The sequence below is a fragment of the Eurosta solidaginis genome, chromosome 4 (assembly GCF_040869045.1).
Source record: "Eurosta solidaginis isolate ZX-2024a chromosome 4, ASM4086904v1, whole genome shotgun sequence".
NCBI classification, from domain to species: Eukaryota; Metazoa; Arthropoda; class Insecta; order Diptera; family Tephritidae; genus Eurosta; species Eurosta solidaginis.
Genome location: NC_090322.1, coordinates 258,992,121 through 259,014,580, shown reverse-complemented (window position 1 = coordinate 259,014,580; position 22,460 = coordinate 258,992,121). Strand labels below are relative to the sequence as shown.

At 34.8% G+C, this 22,460-nt stretch overlaps 1 protein-coding gene across 1 annotated transcript in view; it reads right to left on the bottom strand.

Annotated features, from left to right (window-relative positions):
* CARPB (Carbonic anhydrase-related protein B) overlaps positions 1–22,460 on the bottom strand; it is a 286,975-nt gene that overhangs the window by 69,051 nt on the left and 195,464 nt on the right. The window contains exons 4-5 of the mRNA XM_067780979.1: positions 6,931–7,067; positions 6,655–6,867 (exon numbers count right to left, since the gene is read on the bottom strand). Coding sequence (XP_067637080.1) covers positions 6,655–6,867; positions 6,931–7,067 — 350 coding nt within the window. The remainder of the gene's footprint in view (positions 1–6,654; positions 6,868–6,930; positions 7,068–22,460) is intronic.

Genomic DNA, 22,460 nt, shown 5'->3' with positions numbered 1-22,460 from the left:
TGTTTAAAGGTGAGGTTTAAACAAGAACATATGGCTTTCTTGCGAATAAGTCTAATAGAAGCTCTGCTGGTAGAAGATCAGAATCTTCTTTCTTTCCTAGAGGTCTTATCAGCGATCCGATCTCTTTGCATAATTTTCGAAGATGTGGAAAGTTCTCTAAGGGAGAGATTCCAAATATTTTTTATTTTTCCAATAACTCTGCACCTTTTTCACCTGCATAAATCATAGACGTGTTTTATGGCATTTAGGCGACTCTTTAATTCCTATGGAGCGACTCGGGCTACTTACATACTTACGTTTAGAAGATACGGATATGTGTTTAGAGTTGAAGGAAAAAAATACATGCGTTACAATTTTTTGAAAACTGGTTATATGTGCTGTACCTCTGTAGCTCTGACCATAGCCCAATCGTAAATGTATATTTAAAAGCTACCGTAATACAATCGTAACATGAAAGTGAATGTGACTTACCACAGAAGTAGCTCATAGCCGTAACTGTAACCAAACTTGTAACTGTAACATAACACCGTTACTTTAACATTCAACTGTAACATGTAACCGACACCGAAAATTGTAGCTATAAAGTTTGACGGGAAACGTTAATTTTAACTGTAACATGTAACCGTAAACACTACTTTTAACATTTTAGCGGAACCATAACCTTCGCCTCTTTGATAATCGTTACTGTAACAAATCGAATAAAAACACAGCTTCAAACTTTTGTCATATTTTCAGCGACGCCGTCCCGGTAACAGTAATCATCTATTCTGATTCTACTAGTTTCTTCATTATAATATTTATTTTACTTTATTCTATTTTATTTTATTTTATTTCATTTTATTTTATTCTATATTATTTTTATTTTATTTTTATTTTTTTTTTTATTTTATTTTATATTATTTTATTTTATTTATTTTATTTTATTTTATTTTATTTTCTATTCTTTTATTTTATTTTATTTCATTCTATTTTATTTTATTTTAATTTTTTTTATTTTTTTTTTATTTTATTTTATTTTATTTTATTTCTTCCTTGAGCTCCACTTTGGGCTATACATTATACATCGATTTTATACAACAAGACATATAAAGCTATTTATAATAAACATACATAGGTGAATTCATAATAATCTGTAAATTACATGCCCATGTCTAAAAACGATTTTTTATTTCATTTCATTTCATTTCATTTTATTTTATTTTATTTTGTTTTATTTTATTTTATTTTATTATATTTTATTTTATTTTATATTGTTTTGTTTTATTTTGTTTTATTTTATTTTATTTTATTTTATTTTATTTTATTTTATTTTATTTTATTTGATTTGATTTGATTTGTTTTTATTTGATTTGTTTTGAATTGATTTGATTTGATTTGTTTTGATTTGATTTGATTTGATTTGATTTTATTTGATTTGTTTTGATTTGATTTGATTTGTTTTGATTTGATTTGATTTGATTTGATTTGATTTGATTTGATTTGATTTGATTTGATTTGATTTGATTTTATTTGATTTTATTTGATTTTATTTGATTTGATTTTATTTGATTTGGTTTGATTTGATTTGATTTGGTTTGATTTGATTTGATTTGATTTGATTTGATTTGATTTCATTTGATTTGATTTGATTTGATTTGATTTGATTTGATTTGATTTGATTTGATTTGATTTGATTTTATTTTATTTTATTTTATTTTATTTTATTTTATTTTATTTTATTTTATTAACTAGCCAATAGTATACAAAGTAGTTGCGACCAACAAAACGAATAAATTATCTAACTTGAATGTTCTTGTTTGGTTTTTGTAAACACTATGAATATCAGCAAGGATCATTACACATTTACTAATTTTGGTTGAATCTTGAGCCATACATCCAACAAAACAACCCTCTTCGTTCATTTGCTCGCGATGTCAAATCTGACGAATACTCAGTTCATTTGCATGGGGTCTGCTGATTATCCTAACACAACAACATAATTTTTTTTTTATATAACTGTTTTCCTATCATATCGATACGAGCATAATTTTGTATGCCTACAATTATAGCTTGACCATAAAGGGGGCGTAAAAGTTTTCATGTTGCCTATTTATAAAAAGATTGATGAGCTGAATTGAACATCACAAAAATTTAAGGCAAGACATATGCATAAATTAAGCAAATCTACAAAATATGGTTTATACTCGCATAACATCATTCGATTGTAAACGCACAAATGTACAATATTCAAATATAAACTCTTATTATAACATACTTGTGCAACGAATTGAAGAAATGTAACTTTAGCATGATACCAAAATTCAATTGTTCCTTTTTATAACGGCAACTGCTTGTTAAGTGATAGACGAAAAATCTTGAAAAAAAGCTAAAGTTGAATATCACATACTGTCCCACCCTTCGCTACAGTTCTTACATACTTAAAGCTGCTAGATATGTATTTAGAAAAGATATGCTATATAAAGAAAATAAAATTGAGAAATCTAAACTTTACTTCAAGTTTTCAAAGTCAATGAAGCTTTGTCAAGGCATTCTGTTACGAACAAAAAAAATCGTTTCCTTGACATTTGCCACACAAGTGTACTTAAGTTTGTCAGCGCATTTTTCTTGTGCATAGAAATGTTAAGATGTTTGCACATATTCAATTGACATGCCGCGCACTTATTGCTTTATATATTTATTTATATATCTGGATTTGTTGTAATTTTGTTTTTTTTTGGAATAACATTACGCTTGAGAGGCTTCAACAGTGGCTTGCTAAGGCAGCGAAAGTGGCAGCAACAACCCCACGCTATGATTGTTCACTTTCCAAGCTACTTGTCGCCACTTATGAGGCATTGTAGAGCTTAGAAGGAAAATGTGTAGAAATGTACATATAAACATTTTATTTTTCTTTCTGGTACGATAGGATTATCATAACTCTTATAACTCACTTGCATTTGTTGATATATATATATATAATATATATGTACAGTAGGGTGTTTCTTATTTGCAAATTTGGTTATTTAATGCAGCACCCAGAAGTTGTTTTAATTTAAGATTTGAAACGAATTATCGCACCGCACACAGATAAGCTCTTAACTCATGTACTAAAGCTTTACAAAGTAACTGCATTTTCAGGTTAAATTAAACTTTTTTCAATTCAAATGCACCTTTTTTCAAATCAAATGAAACTTTTTCAAATCATATGAAAAAAAGTTTGATTGGAAATGAAAAAAAAAATTATTTTGATTTAACAAAATTGCATTTGATTTGAAAAGTTTTATTTATTTGATAAACGTTTCTTTTGATTTAAAGAAAGTTTGACATGATTGGAAAAAACTTGTATGGACTTTGATTGGAAAAAATTTTCATTAAATTTGAAAAAGTTTCGTTTGATTTGAAAAATTTCATTTGATTTTAAACAGTTTCATTTGATTTGAAAATATATAGTTTCCTTTAATGGGAAAACATTTTCATTTGATTTGAAAAAAGTTTTACTTACTTGAAAAAAGTTTCTTTTGATTTGACATGATCGAAAAAAAATTTAATGGAATTTGATGAAAGTTTTACATGATTGGAAAAAATTTCATTAGATTTGAAAAAATTTCGTTTGATTTAAAAAGTTTCATTTGATTTGAAAAAATTTCATTTGATTTGAAAAAGTTTATATGACTTGAAAAAAAGCTTCATTTGATTTGAAGAAAGTTTTATATGATTGGAAAAAAAGTTTCGAAAGTATTTCATGTGATTTGATATCCGTGGCCGAAGTGGTGGGGTGGTAGTTTGCTCCGATACACCGAAGACGCTGGGCTCAAGCCCCGGGCAATGCAGCATCGAAAATTAAAAAAAAAAAAACGTTTTTTCAATAAAAAAGTGTATCTAAGTGGGGTCGCCCCTCGGCAGTGATTTGGCAAACACTCCAAGTGTATTTCCGTCATGAAACGCTTCTCAGTGAAAATTTATCTGCCTTACAGATGCCTTTCAGAGACGGCATAAAATATGTAGTTCCATACTACCAATTTTTAAGAAAATTAAAAAAAGGGGCACTATGCAAATTGGGAAGAGAAGCTCTCGGCATTAAATATCTTCGGAGGTTATCGTGCCTTGCATTTATGTATTTTTATTCATTTGATTTAAGAAATTCATTATATTTGAAAAAAGTTTAGTATGATTTGAAAAAGCTTAATTTGAAAAAGTTTTTATAACGGAATGCCCTAATAAACAGCTGTAAGTATATGTGAATATATGTTTTTGTTATATTTGCATTGCTATATTTGCTTAGATAAACGAGCACTAAAACGATTTGTTGTTTATATATTATATGACTTTTTAAATATTTACATTTATATTACATTAAATAAATCAGAGCAGAATAAGTTATGTCAACTTGCGTTTAAATTTATGAATGATATTTATTTAATATACATTAAATCAAATTTTGTATTGCAAGCCATGAAAACAATATACGACTTTAATACTTTACAAAAAATATGACGCTCTTATAATTTTCGTAATTGTTTCACTGGACCTGCAAGAAGAGTATATACCATTAACCTTCAGAATTAAATTTCTTAAAATAAAAGGTGGCATCACGTCTTTTTAAAATATACATTTTACTGTATTAAAAGCTTGATAAATTTCATATCAACCATTAGAATACCTTTTAGTACTGCAGGGCGTATGAGTAACATTTATTGAATTTTTAATGGAGTCTTGAATCAACAAGTGACTGGATGTAGAGAAACAAAGGTATTCTGGTCTTCCACGTGAAGCTCTTCTCTTCAGTTTGAACACCTTCTGCCCACGTATGACCCACCATGGTGTGGTGATGGCGTGCTCGCTTAAGACGCTGAAGGTCCTAGGTTTTTAGCGCGGCAACACCAACATGAAAACCTTAGGATATTTTTTTTTTTTTTTTCAATCAACACCAATGACCAACGTGGTCACTCAATAGCAGTAATTTGGCTAACACTCCGAGTATATTTCTGCCATGAAAAGCTTCTCAGTGCAAATTGCTTGCAGATGTCGTTGGGAGTCGGCATAATGAATGTTAGGCCCGTTTCGCTAATTTGTAGGAAAAATTAAAAAAGAGAACACAACGCAAATTAGAATAAAAGCTCGACTTAAAACTTCCTGGATATATAGTGCGACTTGTATGTATTTTTTTTTCTATTTATTTGTCTATATTTGGAAACAAATTCACATTTCGGGCTTATCCAGCAAACAGTTCCTCCTTTGTTTTTTGGAAAAAAAGGACGACAAACTTCTACATCCCTTGGGAACTATAACATTTTGAGTGCTTTAAAGCCACCGTTTTCTAAAAAAATTGCTCAAGCTCTACCTATGTTTGTCCTTTAAAAATAATAATTGGGAACTGTACCATATGGATAGAGTTATAAGCAACAATAAGCAGTGGAAACCTTTCTTTCTATAAACCACCATCTCTGAATGCATTTAATGTATGGGTCAAATTCAATTTTGGATACAATTTTGAAATAATTTCGGATTGTTTTCTGGGTCGATTCATATCAAGATCTCCTCGGGATCACTATGGTATTTGTTTGCTATAACTTTGGTTCAGCTTTAAGACACTTCCACCTTTAAAAAAATACCTAATAGATCTTTCTGCAGCATAAGCTGCCTGTCAGACAGGTTCCGTTATAATAAGTTTAGTCGTTCTGGTACAATTGGGTTCGACAGACAACATCCGGTTGAAACATTTTGATTTCTGGCTTTGCTAGAATTATTGACTATCACTGTAGATTTTCACTATCACTAAATTTTTAGTGATCATTTCGGAACTACTAAAATTGTGGATTATTTCGTGTTGTTCTCCCTCCGATTTGTTTCGAGGTTATTTCGAAATAATTTTCGGGTTGTTCCTGAAATAATATTTTAGCAAATTCGGGACCATTTTGGAACTATTTCGGGATAATTTTTTGGGATATATTTGGAAATATCGGGCCACTACCAGACCATGTTCGAAATCGTTTCGAGACTATTTCTAAATTACTTCAGGGCTATTAAGGGACAGTATCGGTTGCTTAAGGGATCTTTTTGGGGCTATTTAAATATATTCCGAACTATTTTCAGACCATTTTGCATGATTTTTTTGGCCTTTTACTTAATAATATCATTGAGAACATTTTACAACGATTTCGGTATTAAAAAAATTCGGTATTTCTATACACTTTTCTGGACTTGGGACTATTTCGCTTTCGCAAATTTTTAGGAGCAATTTCGAAGCTTTTTGCGAATAATATCAAAAAGATTACGTGGTATTTTTCAACTTTCTTCAAAGCATTGGGCCACGCCATTTAAGAAATTCCAGTATTCTTATACCTCTATAGTTCACTGCGAGCTTATCTCAGTACAAGCAGACTAGTATCATATAATGTTCGTAACATTTTTCTCTCAATATGTCTATAATTTTCTAAAATCTGTATGAGCTATCTCTATAAGTATTAAACCACATTCACAAATATGTGCCATATTCTTACTAATATAGCATTGTTCTTGCCCGTCCGCCTAAACACCAAGCTCCCGAAAAATTAAGACCACACATATATGCAAGTGCTTTACTCTATCAAATCACGTCTTTAGTAAAGGTATGTAACTTCATATTTCTAGATTCATTTTTCATATGAACATCTACAATGTTTTATATTTACTCACCTCAGCAGGAAATGTGTATCCCTCAACGCTATGTTCCGAACCGAATTGATCGTGCAGTCCGTAGTGTATGTGTATCTCATGAAAGCGATATCTGTATGATAATGGACCACCGGATATATTAACTGGAGTTTGCATGCCATCATAATTCGCGACAGTCTCATTGCCAGCAGTGAAAATCACGCTGTGACCGGTGTTACTTATAAGACCGCTTATCTGTAAAAATAAATATAAATTTTTTAGTATGTACGTATTTTTTAATGTTTAGCTTCAACTCACTCTGTGCTTGTCAATATGTAGAAGTCGGAGATTTGGATCAAATAATAAACGTTGTGGCTCCAAGTTCACAGGCGATTGTCGGCGTCCTTTGTTACATAGTGACCACTCAGGATTAATTAAACCCCAAAAGGCGGGACCTAAAAGTATAAAACACAAACATTATTTTTAATAAAACATGCTATATTTAAAAAAAATATCTTCTTTGTTATTTAAATACTATTTTAAACTTTGTTACCCCTAACACGATGGACGCACGTTTTGTAAGGCAATATTATATAAACCTTTTTATTTTTATTCGATAACAAGAGTATACTTTGCGTTTTTGTAGAAATTTCACTAAATTGAAAACTTATGAACTTATAAAACAAACATTCAATTAAGTACTTTCAAGTTTCAACCACAAAAGATAATTTTTTTTATGAAAAAGTTACTCATACGCCACGTATTTCGTTAGCATGAACCCCGAATGCATTTCAATATTGCAAATAGTTTTAGCGTTTCAATTACACATTTAAAAAGTTTTTAAGAAAGCTGTTCTACGCTGATACTTTGCTCTCTGTTATGAAGCCTTAACAACACAGCAACAAAAATAAGGAAGACAAGCTTACTCGTATATACAGCAGTGTGCAGAAAAATATCAGTTGAAATTTTTATCAAATTGCGGTAATTTATTCTTCATTTTATATTTTCGATATTTCTCGACAAAGTTTTCTTGAATACGGTAACTGGAACTACACACAAAAAGAAAATACTCGAACATTTTGACGGAATTTTGAAATCTTTATTTGGAGTTTAGAGAACTCTTTGGTGTATGCAGTTTTGTAGCCCAATAAATTCTAGTCTAATAAAGTACAAGTTTTATATCTATGAAAATTATCATTAATTTTTGATAATTTTTCAACAAAGAGTGTGTGACTTTTTTACTTTTTATAAAAGAAAATCCCTTCGGAAAAAATGTTTAGAGATCATTAAAAATTTTGAAAGACTAATATTTTGTGCTTTGTTAGAATAAAATTAACAATGCTGCAAAACTGCTCAAAAAGGTTCAGAGAATTCTCAAAAAAAATTTCGAAATTTTCGTAAACTTTTCTGATATTTTCGAAATTTTTCGAAAAACGTTTTCGAGATTCTATAATTTCAGTTACATATTCATAAAAGTCTATTCCCAAAGTATAGAAAATTACCAAATTAAAAAAAAAAATTGCCAATAATATTTTTCTGTTCACTACTGTATGTACATTAAACATAAACAATTTCAGGTAAACAAGTAAAAGGATAAGCAAATGAAACTTTTTGAGAGAATCAAAGAAGACCATTGGACAAATAAAATAACTTGGAGTAAACTGAAGTCATCAGAGTAGCAGGACCTTTGTATACACAAACAAAAAATTAATAAAGTTAAAAGAATACACCCTAATAGAAGGGTAGACAATTTTCGAATTCAACAGCAAATAGTTTTTGTTTTCCTTCGAAGGGAGAAGAAAGTAAACAAAGCCTTATTTGCTGAGCTTATAAGAAATACATCAAATAAAAAACTGAAGTTCAAAAATTTATTTTCAAGGAGAATGCCCAAAATCTTGCGCCATCCTTCCGCAAAATGTAAATGCTTTGTTTTGTAAACCATCCGTTCTTATTAAAATGCAATAAGAGCTCGTTCGCGCGAAATTATGTTATATTTTTTGCTATCTTTTCTCCTTGTTCTCTCCTTCATTCCAGATGTTTAAAAGGTCATCAAAAACACAATCAGGAAGCTCGAAGCACTGTTGAAGGAAGATGGACGAATAAAAAACTAACACGTACCAATAGCCCCTACCAATAGCGCAAGGAGCTCCATTCTACTCGGTGGGGTATCACATACTCCTTACAAGAAAGGAAGAGCCATCAAATTGGTCAACCTTTTTAAAACTTATCCACAGAACAACAAAAAACAAAAGAAGTTCTAAGTCGCGGGCTGTCGAAAGCTGCTTAAGACTGCTAAATAATCTCCTTCCAAAATGAAAAATCAAGCCAAGAGCGTGTTAGTATTCAAAAGAAAGAAGGGGTCCTTGAGCTGCCTTACAACCTTTCTCTTCAAAACTTTAGATATACTTCTAAAAGTCCAAATGAAAGAGAAAGACCATCCTTTTTGGACAACACTCTAATCGTATTTGTCAACAATAAAGATAAGTTTGAGAATATCCATTTGAAAGCCGTCGTTGAGTGTTTCCTACATTAGGCACTGGATCGAAAAATAGTGTAGATTGTGAAGCTAGTCCAATCTTTTTGAACTCTGTATTGCTATGGTGGCCACTGTCTGAACCAAACAGTACCGCTTGCGGGATAGGAAAACTGCATCGAAATCATGAAACATCTTTTCAAAGTTAAAATTTTACATTAAAATTCCTGAGAGTCACGACTTTAATGATATCTGTATTCCAGGCTAGGGGTCTGCATTCCATGGAACAATTATGTAATCACTTATTTTTTGGCGGCTATACTCAAGGTTTATATTCCAAGCTCTCGTATGGGCTTTTACTTCACACAAAGGAAACAGCTCTGTATATTTTATCTGAAATACCTAAATCAGTGTTAATTTCAATTAAAATTGATAACAAATTAGCAATTTAAGCAGTACAAGACAGACACACCTCGCCCATTGCTAAAAGACGAACTCGGCTAGTTCCACGCCACAGTGGTGCACCTGGACTTTGCTGCCGATAGAAAGGGTTATCGATTAGCTGTCGTTTTTCATTGTAGAGTTTATCGGTTTTACCTATTATTTATCAAATATTCATAAATATAAAACAAACAATCTAGAGTGCTGGCAAATTATTATCGACGTGATACGGATTTTTTTATATATTCGATATATTATATGTTTGTCATCCAAAAGTTATGGAGTTTTATCCAAAAGTCATATATTTATAATGGAGGCGTTATCGAATGTTTGTCGAAAAACTGTGGAAAATTTTTTTTATTGCGAGGCAATTCATTTTCTTAGGGTGCTCTAACACCATTCTATGGTGCAGAGCACTTGCGTAGACTTACAAAGGCGCACACCAGGGAAACCATAACACACAAAGATGTCCAACCAATACTTATTTAATGCGCAGGGAAAATACAAACTAAATTGTTTATACGCCCAACAACGAGAATATCAGCAAAACTCTTTAATCTAAGCGGAGAGGAACTACGACATCTCAGTGGGTACCATACGAGAAAATGTAGAGTACAATATCAGCTAAGAAGTTTTCCAGGACCTAGCTTAATAGCTGTCTCAAGATCTTTCAACTCTTCCGCCCCTACCAGCCTTAGTTTTGACCTCGCGATCGTAAGACAGGAGCACAGAACGTGCTTAATAGTTTTTTTCCTGCAGCTCGCACTTCATATATCCGCTGTTACTGACGAGGCATATGGTGCCGGTTAATATGCCTACTGTTAGCCTTAAGCCTTCTAGGGATATGAGTAAATTCATGAATGTAACATAGCAGGATTTGCACATCATTTTAGAAATTTTATAGCCCCGTGAACAGAAGCCTTTCCTACTTGATGGTTTATATGCAACTCCTATCTCATTTTGATTTACCCGAAAGGATTGGGACGTCTATCGTCGATTCATCGAGCTTGTAATTAAACGGTCACGAAATTTGTTTGTATGCTTCAATACAAATGCTTAGTTGATATTAATTTGACTGATGTCCCGACTCTTTATATTTCCTACTAAAGATCCCTTGCGATCTAGTGTCATTTTTGCATAGTTTGTGGTGAAGATAAAAGGCTTCGACATATGACAATGCAGCTAATAAGTACATTCTGTACATTCACAAAAGCAGTCTTAGCGGCTGAGACAACAAATAGCTGCGCACACATGAATACATCAGCTATGGGCATAGATGACATTACACAAATATGTTCACCGCAAAAATAAGCACGTGAGACATTACTCACACATAAACACAGTAACAAAGAGATGAAACTACTCACACATGTACATAGAAGACAACAACAGAGAAAGAAAAATGATACTTAAGATAGCACAACGGCGAAACCGGTTTAACTCTAAAAATTTTACAAGTGGTGACGAAAAATCATGCCAATATACATCAATTATCCATCCTGTTGGAAAATCAAAAAAACAAAATGAGACAATAGCAAATATGAGAAGCAGCAGATGAGAGAAGTAAATAAGCAACAAATCGAGAAGTATGTTCGCAAAAAGTCCAGAACCTGGGAGAAATAGACGAACGAGGTAACTGAGAGTATAAAACGGTGCAGTTCAAATAATTGTTAATCAGTGAAGTACGTGTATATTTACTCTACTATCAGAGTGGTGCTGTAAATAAAGAGCGTTTTATAAACAGACTAAATATACCCAAATGTATATTTATTCTACAGATCAGTGATTCAAACCATACCAGTAGGCTATCCCCAGCGGGTAAGTGGGCTAATATCATATAATCCTTGGATTTCGCAAATCAAAATCCACCGTAGGTGCAATACAAACAGTCGTCAATATAGCTAGAGAAGCTATCTCTGGATGCCAAAATAAAAGGAAGTTCTGTGCACTGATTACGTTAGACATCAAGAATGCTTTTAACACTGCGAACTGGATGCAGTTAATGGCAGCGCTGAAGATTCGGCACACCAGCTTACTTACGCAGAATAATAGTTAGCTATCCTAAAGACAGAGTACTTCTTTTTGACACGGATCAAGAAGCAAATCCCAGGAAAATCCCAGTGGACTTGCAGCAAGTGAAATGGCCGATCTGTATAACACTAATATCGAGCGACCAACTGAAGAAGCCAAGAAAAGAGCAAGGACACAAACAATAGCTAAGTGGAAAGAACGGTGGGAGGCCCCGTGTAAAGGGCGTTGGAGGCTACTTTGGAACGTAGCTCAATGGAATGAGCGGAAGCACGGCGAACTGAACTACCATCTCCCGCAGATACTGAGTGGAAAATAGTTATGGAGTGTAGGATAGAGGAAGATCCTCTTGGCCGAATGTGTACCACAGAGTTAGAAAACACAGAATACGTCATTTTCCACTGCCCCGTTTCCACGAGGAAAGACTTGCCTTGAGTCTTTGGGGAGGAACCTATCACAAAAATTTAGTATCACAAATGTGCAACAGGAAAGAGCGCTGGATTGCGTTGAGCAAAATGGCATTTATTGTCATGACACGCCTGATGGATGCTGAGAGGGAGCGCAGGGAAATGCGCATGCGAAGGAGTGGCGATTAATTTAACACTCAGAGCAAATAGCGGGAACCTGGACGCAGGGACAACAATAAGGGGGCTAATAATATACCCGCGGCAGTTATGCCTTTCGAAAGATGCGACAAAAATATACAAATGATTCAAGGGATTGTGTAGCGCAACCTTTTTTCAACCCAATTGTCAACCACACCTAACAGTGGCGAATCCTGTCCCTTTAGCAGCTGAAACTATGGCGACCCCAAATTCCTCATAGAACAAGGGAGGTGGGAGAAATAGCGTAGAAGGTTCAATGTGTCACATTAAATAGTTCCAGAGATGGCAGGGTTTATGCCTTCATGGTGTTTGTTAACGGAACCTACTGGATCTGTATCCGACAAGGACCAACATCGACAAAACACCCCAAAATACTAGGGGGTGTTATTATTGCTACAACAATATTACAGAAGGCTTAGAATTATTGCGGGTTTCCTTAACTTCGCTAAAATATATTCGATATATTTTTGATATGGAAATGAAATGTCGATATCGGCATCATAAACCAAACACTCGATGTATTGACATTGACTCTTTAGTAGTTCTACACAAAAAAACACACAAATAACATGTAAGGTGTGTCTCTTCGAAGGCTGCGGTAGCACTCAGCCAATCCAGAGTCGAAAAAGGACACCTCTTTCCTTTTGAAATGAACACACGTTGATTTGTTGTTGGTATTTGGGTAAAACACACACACACTTCTGCAGAAAGTAGACTTGGCCGAGGAATGGAAGGTGGACTGTAACCGAAGGATGGTGAGTCGGTGTATCGATTTCCGGAGGTCGATGGAATCGACGTACGTCACAAGTAGGCAGCTGGTGGATTGCAGCGGTCCGGTAGATACGGCTGGTGGATCGGTTTCCAAGTAACCGAAGGTTGGAGAAACCGACACACGTCATTGGTTGAAAATTTGGTGGATTCCGACGGATCGGTGCATACGGAGGGGTATCGTTGGATCAATTTTCAAGCAACCGAAGGTTGGTGAAACCGATACAAGTCCATGGTTGACAAGTTGGTGGATTACGGGGGGTCGGTGAACACGGCTAGTGTATTCCGGTGAATCGGTGGACACGGCAAGTGAATCGTTGGATCGATTTCCAAGCAACCGAAGGATGGTGAAACCGATACAAGTCCCTGGTTGACAAGTTGGTGGATTACGGCGGGTCGTTGAATACGGCTGGTGTATTCCGATGAGTCGGTGGACACGGCAGGTGGATCGTTGGATCGATTTCCAAGCGACCGAAAGTTGGTGAAGACGATACAAGTCCCTGGTTGACAAGCTGGTGGACTATGGTGAGCCGGATGGTGGATCGATTTCCGAGCAACCAAAGGTTGGTGAAACTGATACACGTCACCAATTAATAAGGTGGTGACTTCCGGTGAACCGGCAGTTAGTTACTGAACCCAATTTATTCGGTGGTATCTTCCCGTGGATGGGGAGATGACTTACCAATGTCGGAGGGAAACTGTGAGGTGGAAATTAGATATCCTCACTCACTACTCCCTGGACACACCGAAAGGAAGCGACCAAGGTCGCCAACTTCGAACAGGATCGAAGGTATCAGACAAGGTAGTGGTATCCGCTCACATGCATGGGGTGCGGATCTTACCTTTCTGGTGGCTGAGCTTTCGCTAATCATAAAATGCAGATTATTTGTACTTAAGTAGAAGTGGATATAAAAAGGTTGAGAACTCAACGCCGTCTTAGCTAGACGATCGGTGCGCGAATGAAATGCCTGCCCATTATTACTTGCATTTGTCAGTGCCAGTCATTCGATTGCAGCCAGCTGTTACAGTGGTGGCGTATGTAATAGAGACAGTGCATTGGTTACAGTGGGGTGCATGTAGAAAATACTTGTAATGCAGGTAAAACGGCATTACAAACTATTAAAAATTGATTTTTTGTTTCACTTTCATATTCCAATTCTAAAAACTATATTAAATTTTGCAATTGCATTTACATAACTTTTTATGTGTGTAGCGAAATTACATTGGATGTGATGGCGCCAAAACAAAATTTACATAAACTTGACTGAGCACCAACATAAATATGTAGGTGTGCAATAGGACAACATGGACATCGACCGATTAAGCTTGTAAAATAGCTAAAGGGCAAACATGACAACAAAAGTGAGTAGAAAAAGCATGCAGCAAATGAAGTAGTCGCGAAAGCAAAGCCACAACTAAATTTATGATGCAATCGGACACAAGTGAGGATATGTGCTCTTCTATGTAAATTGCACTAAACAGATACATAGATTTCTCAGGTATACATACGTACATACATTTGCATAATGGTGCAGTGAGATAAAGTACTTGGTGTGGCTAAATTACTTTTAAACCGATATACAAGCCACAACCAAAAACTCATAAACAAAATACTGCTTGAACAGACATTCAAATGTAGACTGATGTATGCGCATATGCCGATGTGTAGATATCTCTCAGCCTTTCAGCTGTGCCTAAACCATAAACCGCACATTTAATATATCCAAAGACCAACAAGTTCATTTCCTCTACAAAATATAGCGTTGGTGGTCAGTAAATTGGGAAAATTTGAAAAAATCTGTTTGTTATGTGGAAATGCTGCAGAAATTGGAAAAAGCAATAACTAAGAAAAACAAAAAGAAAAAAATCCCACGTACATACATATATACGCTATGTAGCTAAATAAACTTGCGGGTTTGTGGCGCTGGCGCTCACTCCTCTTCGAAGGGTACCGTAAAGTGGCTGCATTGATATAAACAAGATGAACGAAATGCATACAGCGGAGGTAAGAGCAACCAAGGCAACGCAAACAACAACACTAGCGGTCAGCTGTTGGTGTGTGAGTCAAACCAAGCGCGAGAAGTTTTGTGGTTAGTAAAGTGTTTGATATTTTTAAATGGTTTTAATTAGGTTGACTTGACAGGCTAGTTGGAAAGCACTTTTTTGTAATTGAAATTTAAATAACTTCCCGCTAAGCTACAATTTTGAAACTTGGAATATAGTTCAGAACCCGATGACAATGCAAAAATAAGAAAACAAAATTGCCGCTAGGTGACGCAAGCATGAAGATATTCATAAAAATCGTATTTGTGGTCCGATTTGGCTCATATTTGGAACAAATATTACAAACAGTCCGGTAGAAGTGACATCAAAATTTTTTGGAGTTGGAGGAGGGACAAGCCTACGTGGCTCAGAGTCGAGTAAAGTCTTTGAAAGGATTATGTATTGAGGAATTAGACTGTAACAAATTGTCAGGAAAGTCCTTGCAGTAATGAGTCACTAAATGAACTAAATAGATTGAGAAATAATAGGCAATTAAATAAAGACTAAAAACTTGAAAATAAAATAATTAAAAAACAAATTTTAAGTTAAACAGTTTTATTGAAAACAATACTTACATGAACTAATAATAATACTAAAAGCTAGAAAATAATTAGGTAGGTCCTAGGTACTAGTCATCACACTCCTCATCAATCTAAGGCGTTGACCAGACAATTAAATAAAAGCGTTGGGCACGTGAAATTTCTAAAAATGTTAGACCTCTTTAAGGTTCAGTTGGTCTTACTTGTGACTATCAATAGAAATTTGACGTGTCCAATGCTTTTATTTAATTGTCTGATCAACGCCCTAGGTTGATGAAGAGTGTGATGATAGTACCTAGGACCTACCTAATTATTTTCTAGCTTTTAGTATTATTATTAGTTCATGTAAGTATTGTTTTCAATAAAACCGTTTAACCGTTTTTTAATTATTTTATTTTCAAGTTTTTAGGCTTTATTTAATTGCCTATTATTTTTCATTCTATTTAGTTCATTTAGTGACTCATTATTACAAGGACTCTTTCCTGAAAATTTGATATGGCGGCCACCGAGGTGTGATGGTAACGTGCCCTGCTTACCACACCATATGCCCTGGGTTCACACCCCGAGCAAAGCAACATCAAAATTTTAGAAATAAGGTTTTTCAATAAGAAGAAAATTTTTCTAAGCGGGGTCGCCCCTCGGCAGTGTCTGGCAAGCGCTCCGATTGTATTTCTGCCATGAAAAAGCTCTCAGTGAAAACTCATCTGCTTTGCAGATGCCGTTCGGAGATGGCATAAAACAAGTAGGTCTCGTCCGGCCAATTTGTAGGGAAAATTAAGAGGAGGACGACGCAAATTGTAAGAGAAGCTCGGCCATAGATCTCTTCGGAAGTTATCGCGCCTTACATTTGTTTATTTATTTTATTTAGTTCATTTATAATTATTACAAGGAATCTTTCCTGACAACTTGTTACAATCTAAGTCCTCAATACATAATCCTTCCAAAGACTTTACTCGACTTTGCGCCACGTATGCTTGTCCCTCCTACAACTCCAATATATTTTAATGTCACTTCTGCCGGACTGTATGTATTATGTGTTCCAAATATGGACCAAATCGGACTACAAATAATATTTTTGTGAATATCTCGATCTTTGAGCCATATGGCGGCGATTTTTTTCATAGGTCACTTATTATTCTTGTATGTATTATGTGTTAAAAATATGAGCCAAATCGGACCAAAAATACGATTTCTGTGAATATCTCGATCCTTGCGCTACCTAGCGACCATTTTTTTCATAGGTCGCCTTCTATTCTTGTATGTATTGTTTGTTCCGAATATGAGCCAAATCGGACCACAAATACGATGTTTGTGAATACCGCGACCCTTGCGCCACCTAGCGACGATTGGTTTCTTATTACTGCATTGTCATCTGGTTCTGAACTATATTCCAAGTTTCAAGCTTGTACCTTATCGGGAAGTTACTTAAACTTTAATTACAATATTCGTTCACAACAGCCGTGCAGTCGTGCAGCCTGTAAGGTCAACCAAAATAAAACCGTTTAAAAACGGGTTGAATTACCTAACAGTTTTTTTTTTCTCGGGATAACAGAAATCCACAGCAAGACAAAAGTTTCTGTTCTACCATGGGAGAAATGGCTTCGACCACTTTCCTAATAAAGGGCACAGCTATGATTAGGTCACTTTTAATCTAAGTTTAGATTGAAATTTACCTATTTTTTATTGTTTGGAAAAATAATCCTTAGCCGCTGTGTTCGGTTTAGGTTAAGTTGAACTGGCCGGCCAATAAAGACCTCACATACGCTGAATGTGTCCACAGTGTTACCAGAATTTGTTTGAAGACTAAATGGAAGAACCCCAGTCAGGTGCCAGGACATACATTATAGAATAAATCCGTCCTCTTGGCAAATACTAGCATTTTTCTATGACCCAGCTAAATTGCTGCCTCGATATCTGGTAACTCTACCGCCTCTAATAGCTGGAGCCTTGGCCTGGCGAGCGAAGGACACGAACACAGAACCTGCTCAACCGTTTATTGCTGCAGCTCACACTTCTTGCACTTGCTGTTACTGACGAAGCCTAACTTATAGGCATGTGACGCCAGAAGGCAGTGTCAAGTCAGTATGATCATCGTGAGCCCTAAATCTTCTCTCTTCGGAGATATGAGCCACTTTGTGTAGGGTCCTTATTACTTTTATTTAACTTTGTATTTTAGTTACTTTGAACTTTGTAATTTTAAAATGTTTTATTAATATTTAAATTTTCAATATTGATTTTTCAATTTTCAAAAATTTTCATGATTGTGAAAAATTTTAAATAAAACCGACGCATACATTTAAGCGTATTGAAAAATATAGTTTAAAGTTTTTATAAATTAAAACGTGGTTTCAATCTTCACACTTTGTGAGTCTAATATTGTAGGCTTTGCACATAATCTTAGAAATTTTGCAGCCCCGCATTTTCCACACGCCTCTCCTGCTTTATGGATCATATGCAACTCCTGTCTCCTTTTGATTTCTCCCAAGCGGATTGTGATGTCCGTCGTCGACTCAGTGAGTGTTGCACCCTCCTTTGCCAAGTCATCGGCCTTTTCGTTACCTTCTATTTTATGACCGGGAACCCAGTAAACATGTATAGTCCAGTCTAAGCGAAATGTGTGTTCGGTTTACATATGTTTAAGTTTGTGTTAAAAATAAAGTTCATATTTAACGTACATTAAGTTTATTCAACCCAGGGTCGTGCGCAAGGAGGCGGCGTTCAAACCGCTCCCATGGGCTTACAACGACTGCATTTTTTTCATAAAAAGTGGTAGATGGATGAGTGCATTTGTTGACTGATAGCCAATAAATATGGCAAATATTTCTCTTTACTCCCGTTTCTATTAATTTTTTTCGCAAAATTAGTCTTGAATTTGATGTAACCGTAGCAGCTATGACTGGCCTTAAATAAAACAAAAGAATAAAGAAAATGACGTAAATATTTGCAACTCAAAACTTTTGACTTTTACACGCAGTAACAATGTTGCAGAAACTTTAAGTACAAGGTATGAACTTCGAAAGTTTCACAGTTGCATAATTCGCCAAGCGTTGACATAACGTAAACTCATACGACGAATAATACGAAGTAGAGGTATAAAACGCTATCAGTAACATAACTGGATGCGGGATAAAAGTATGCCAAACATATTCTTACATATTTACATAAACTACATGCACATTTGCGCTTATGCGTAGACGTGTGAGCTTTTCATATATTTTTACTACAATCTTACAACTTATCGATATTCTCCTTAGAGTCTACTTAGGTGCTGTGCAACTTTATAAATTTCAAAAGACGTACTAAGTGAGATTTCGGGAACAATAGAAAACAAAATTTTTGTTCTTCACAACATTGTCACACAATGAAATGGTACGTATTAAGTCAATAGGTGATTTTTCGAGCCTTGTTCCTTCAAACAGTAACACGTAGGTGGAAATTATCACCTACTTGTTGGCCATGGTTGAGCAAGGCTTGGACGTACCCTTCGTGTACACTTCCATGTTAGTAGAAACCACTTGCGACCATTTGCTTCAACTTTAAGTTATATTAGTTTTCAACTTACTATTGGCAGAACATATTATACATGTGTATACGAATGGTACCAAATTAATGGAAGTGGTCTGGTATGCTATTTACTATGACGATCCAGAGATAAGTAGATCCTAAACGCTGCCAGATTACTGCAGCGTTTTTCGGGCAGAAATTATAGCCGTGTCGAAAGCAACCGAAATTCTGGAGAAAGCGTGCTTAAGCTGCAGTCACAGCAGGTGTAAGAAGTGCGAGCTGCATGAACGGTTTAGCACGTTCTAGCTAACCTAAGATTATTCCAAATTATAAAAACTCTTGACTTAACCAATTATTGATAAGTTAAGATAAATAAAATAAATGCGATGTCCGATATACGTCCCAAGAGAATTAACGCAGAGCTTCTCTTCCAATTTACGTTGTGTTACGTTAAATTTTTCCTACAGATTTGTGAGTGGTTAGGTAGGTTAGGTTGAACTGGCCTGTCCATGTGGACTTAAAAAACAGACTGAATGAGTGTTACGAGAAGTTTGTTTTAACGGTCAAACTGAAAAACCCTATCAAAACCAGAACCGATTTTAAAAAATACTTGCGTCCTCTTGGCAAATACTAGAAGCTTTCAAGGACTTAAGCCACTTGCTGCTTCTAGATCTAGCAGCTGTATCACTCCTAATAGCTGGAGTCTTAGCCTGGCAAACGCAGGGCAGGAGCATAAAACGTGCTGGATCGTTTCCTCCTCCAACGCGGACTTCGTACATCTGCTATCACTAACCAAGCCTAATTTAAAGGCATGTGACGCCAAAAGGCAGTGTCCAGTCATAATACCCGCCATGAGTCTACAGTCCTCTATTTTTAATGATAGAAGCAACTTTGTTAGCTTAAGGGACTACTTTGTTAGTATTGCGGGACGGCTTTTCATTTCATTTTCAAAATGAAAGAAATTGTTCCATTGTGTCACCCAGAAAACCCTTTAGTAGCGGTAATATTCTTATTTTCCACGCACGTTCACTTTATTTTGACAATGACTGTAGTTCCAAAGAATTAGAGGTGTGGTATACATACCTTTCCTACATTTTATGCACAGCAGTTTTTTTCTAAAGCATACTCCATAGTTCCACGTATGCATTTTTTTATTCTTTTAGCTGCTCCATACGCGAAGTTTAGGTGTGTTTTTATTTTATTTAGAAACGTATGTATGAATACTTATGGGCAACATTTTTTTGCCAATGCATAAATAATTCTAAATGTTTTGAATTTTGAATTGGAATTTATGTTTCAAAGTACAAAAGTTTTTGTTTACTCTACTCTGTACTTCCTTCTAAACATTGCTTTTTTGTCATTTTAACCGTGATTTAGATTGGCAAATACAAGGTGGCAAGTGTTATAGCGTTAAAGATACAATTTTATAAAGATATGACTAGCAAGTGAAGCGTTCCATTAGAAATTGTAAATTTTTTGCAAGTTTTCGAATTGTTATCCTTCTTAATTGTATCCTTTTCAATTCCAATATATTTTATATGTGTCACAGCTCAACTAACCACGGAAGAAGAATTTAAAATACGTGTAATTATCAAAAAAAAAAAAAAAAAAAAAAAAAAACAAAAAAAGTCTGCTAAAAAAAACAAGTAAAGGTGTCTAAGTTCGGGTGTAACCGAACATTATATACTCAGCGTGAGCTTCAATTGTACAGTTGATTTCACCGCCCGTTTAAAAGAAAAATCTCTCCCCATTTCCTCTTACAGTAAAACTGGATAAGTGAAATATCATTAATTAAAAACTATTTTTTGCTACGTTATAGCTTATTATTCTAGTCTATGACCCTTTTAAATTTGTATGTATTATATCTAAGGTGCCGTGGTCTTTATCCGATCCCGGCCATTTTTACTAAACATATTTTCTGCTATAGGGAACATTATTGTACCCAATTTTATTACGATCCGTTATTTTTTCTTCGAGTTATGGCTCCCGAAGCATAGAAAATTGTTTAGCCATAAAAGAGGCGGTGCCACACCCATTTTCAAAAATTTTAGTGTTTTCCAATTTAATGTTATAATTCAAATCTTTTATATAAAAGTGGCCGTGGTCCTTAACCGATTTCGTAAATTTTTCTTCAAAGCATTCCTTATAGCAAAGGCAACCTCTCTGCCGAATTTTGTTACTATAGGTTTAACGATTTTTGATTTATGATTAATAATATTTGTAAAATTGATTTTATCACAAGTGGGCGATGCCACACCCATTTAAAATTTTTTGTTTTCAAATTTAATCAAGAGTCTCAATATCAGTCCACACGTCAAATTTCAACATTCTAGGTGTATTATTTGCTAAATAATCAGGTTTTTTGTGTTTCCAAAATGGTATATATATAAAAAGTGGGTATGGTTATCATCCGAATTTGCTCATTTTCAATACCAATCTATTCTGGGCCCAGATAAGCTCGTGTACCAAATTTGGTGAAGATATCTCAATATTTACTCAAGTTATCGTGTTAACGGACAGGCGGACAGAGGAACGGACATGGCTCAATCAAATTTTTTTTTCGATACTGATGATTTTGATATATGGAAGTCTATATCTATTTCGACTGCTTTATACCTGTACAACCAACCGTTATCCAATCAAAGTTAATATACTCTATGTGCAAAGCACGCTGAGTATAATAAGAAATTATATTGTAAATCAAATATGCACCAATCCAAGTTTCCTTAGCAACCATCTTTTGTATTCCTGCATACTAAATAGCTATGGAGGTTCAGAATATTCATATCTGGAAATAGACTAAGCCAGAATCTGGAATAGGAAAACTTCTTATAATATTGTAACGAATTTAGTAAAATTCCGCTTAATTGCCGTCTTCCACCAACGTTCGTATCGCTAAACTGTTGAATAAAATACTCCAATATTCTGTATTACAATGTTCTTTATTAAAGTGCTTCACAATAATACTTCTACTTCTCGACAGATAGCGTGCTTAAATCAAACTGAATGGTCATGCCTCAGCTGGCGCTGCTTTTATGCTCTTTGGTTTCCTCGCATATTTCTAGGCATTGCTATTTCTAGAATTTACTACCAGCTATAAACTTATAAGCATAACACCGGTGCATGATTATTATAGCTTCTCGCATAGCTACATGCGTGTATATGTGAGTGATACTTCATCAGATGATTGCCTACTTTTGGGAGTATCTCACGTAAGATATATGCATGTGTTTGTACGTCTCTCTCTTCGCTGCATGTACGTACATATGTGTAGACAGAATGATTGATTCGTTTATGTAGATACATGTGACTGCCTGCTTTATTGTTGTTGTGGCTTCATTTACTTAGCATCAGACTAGTGATGTGAGTATCACTTAGTGTTAATAATATTCGTCACAATATAAACAAATTTTCGTATAACAAAAATACATAATTTCGATAAAAACT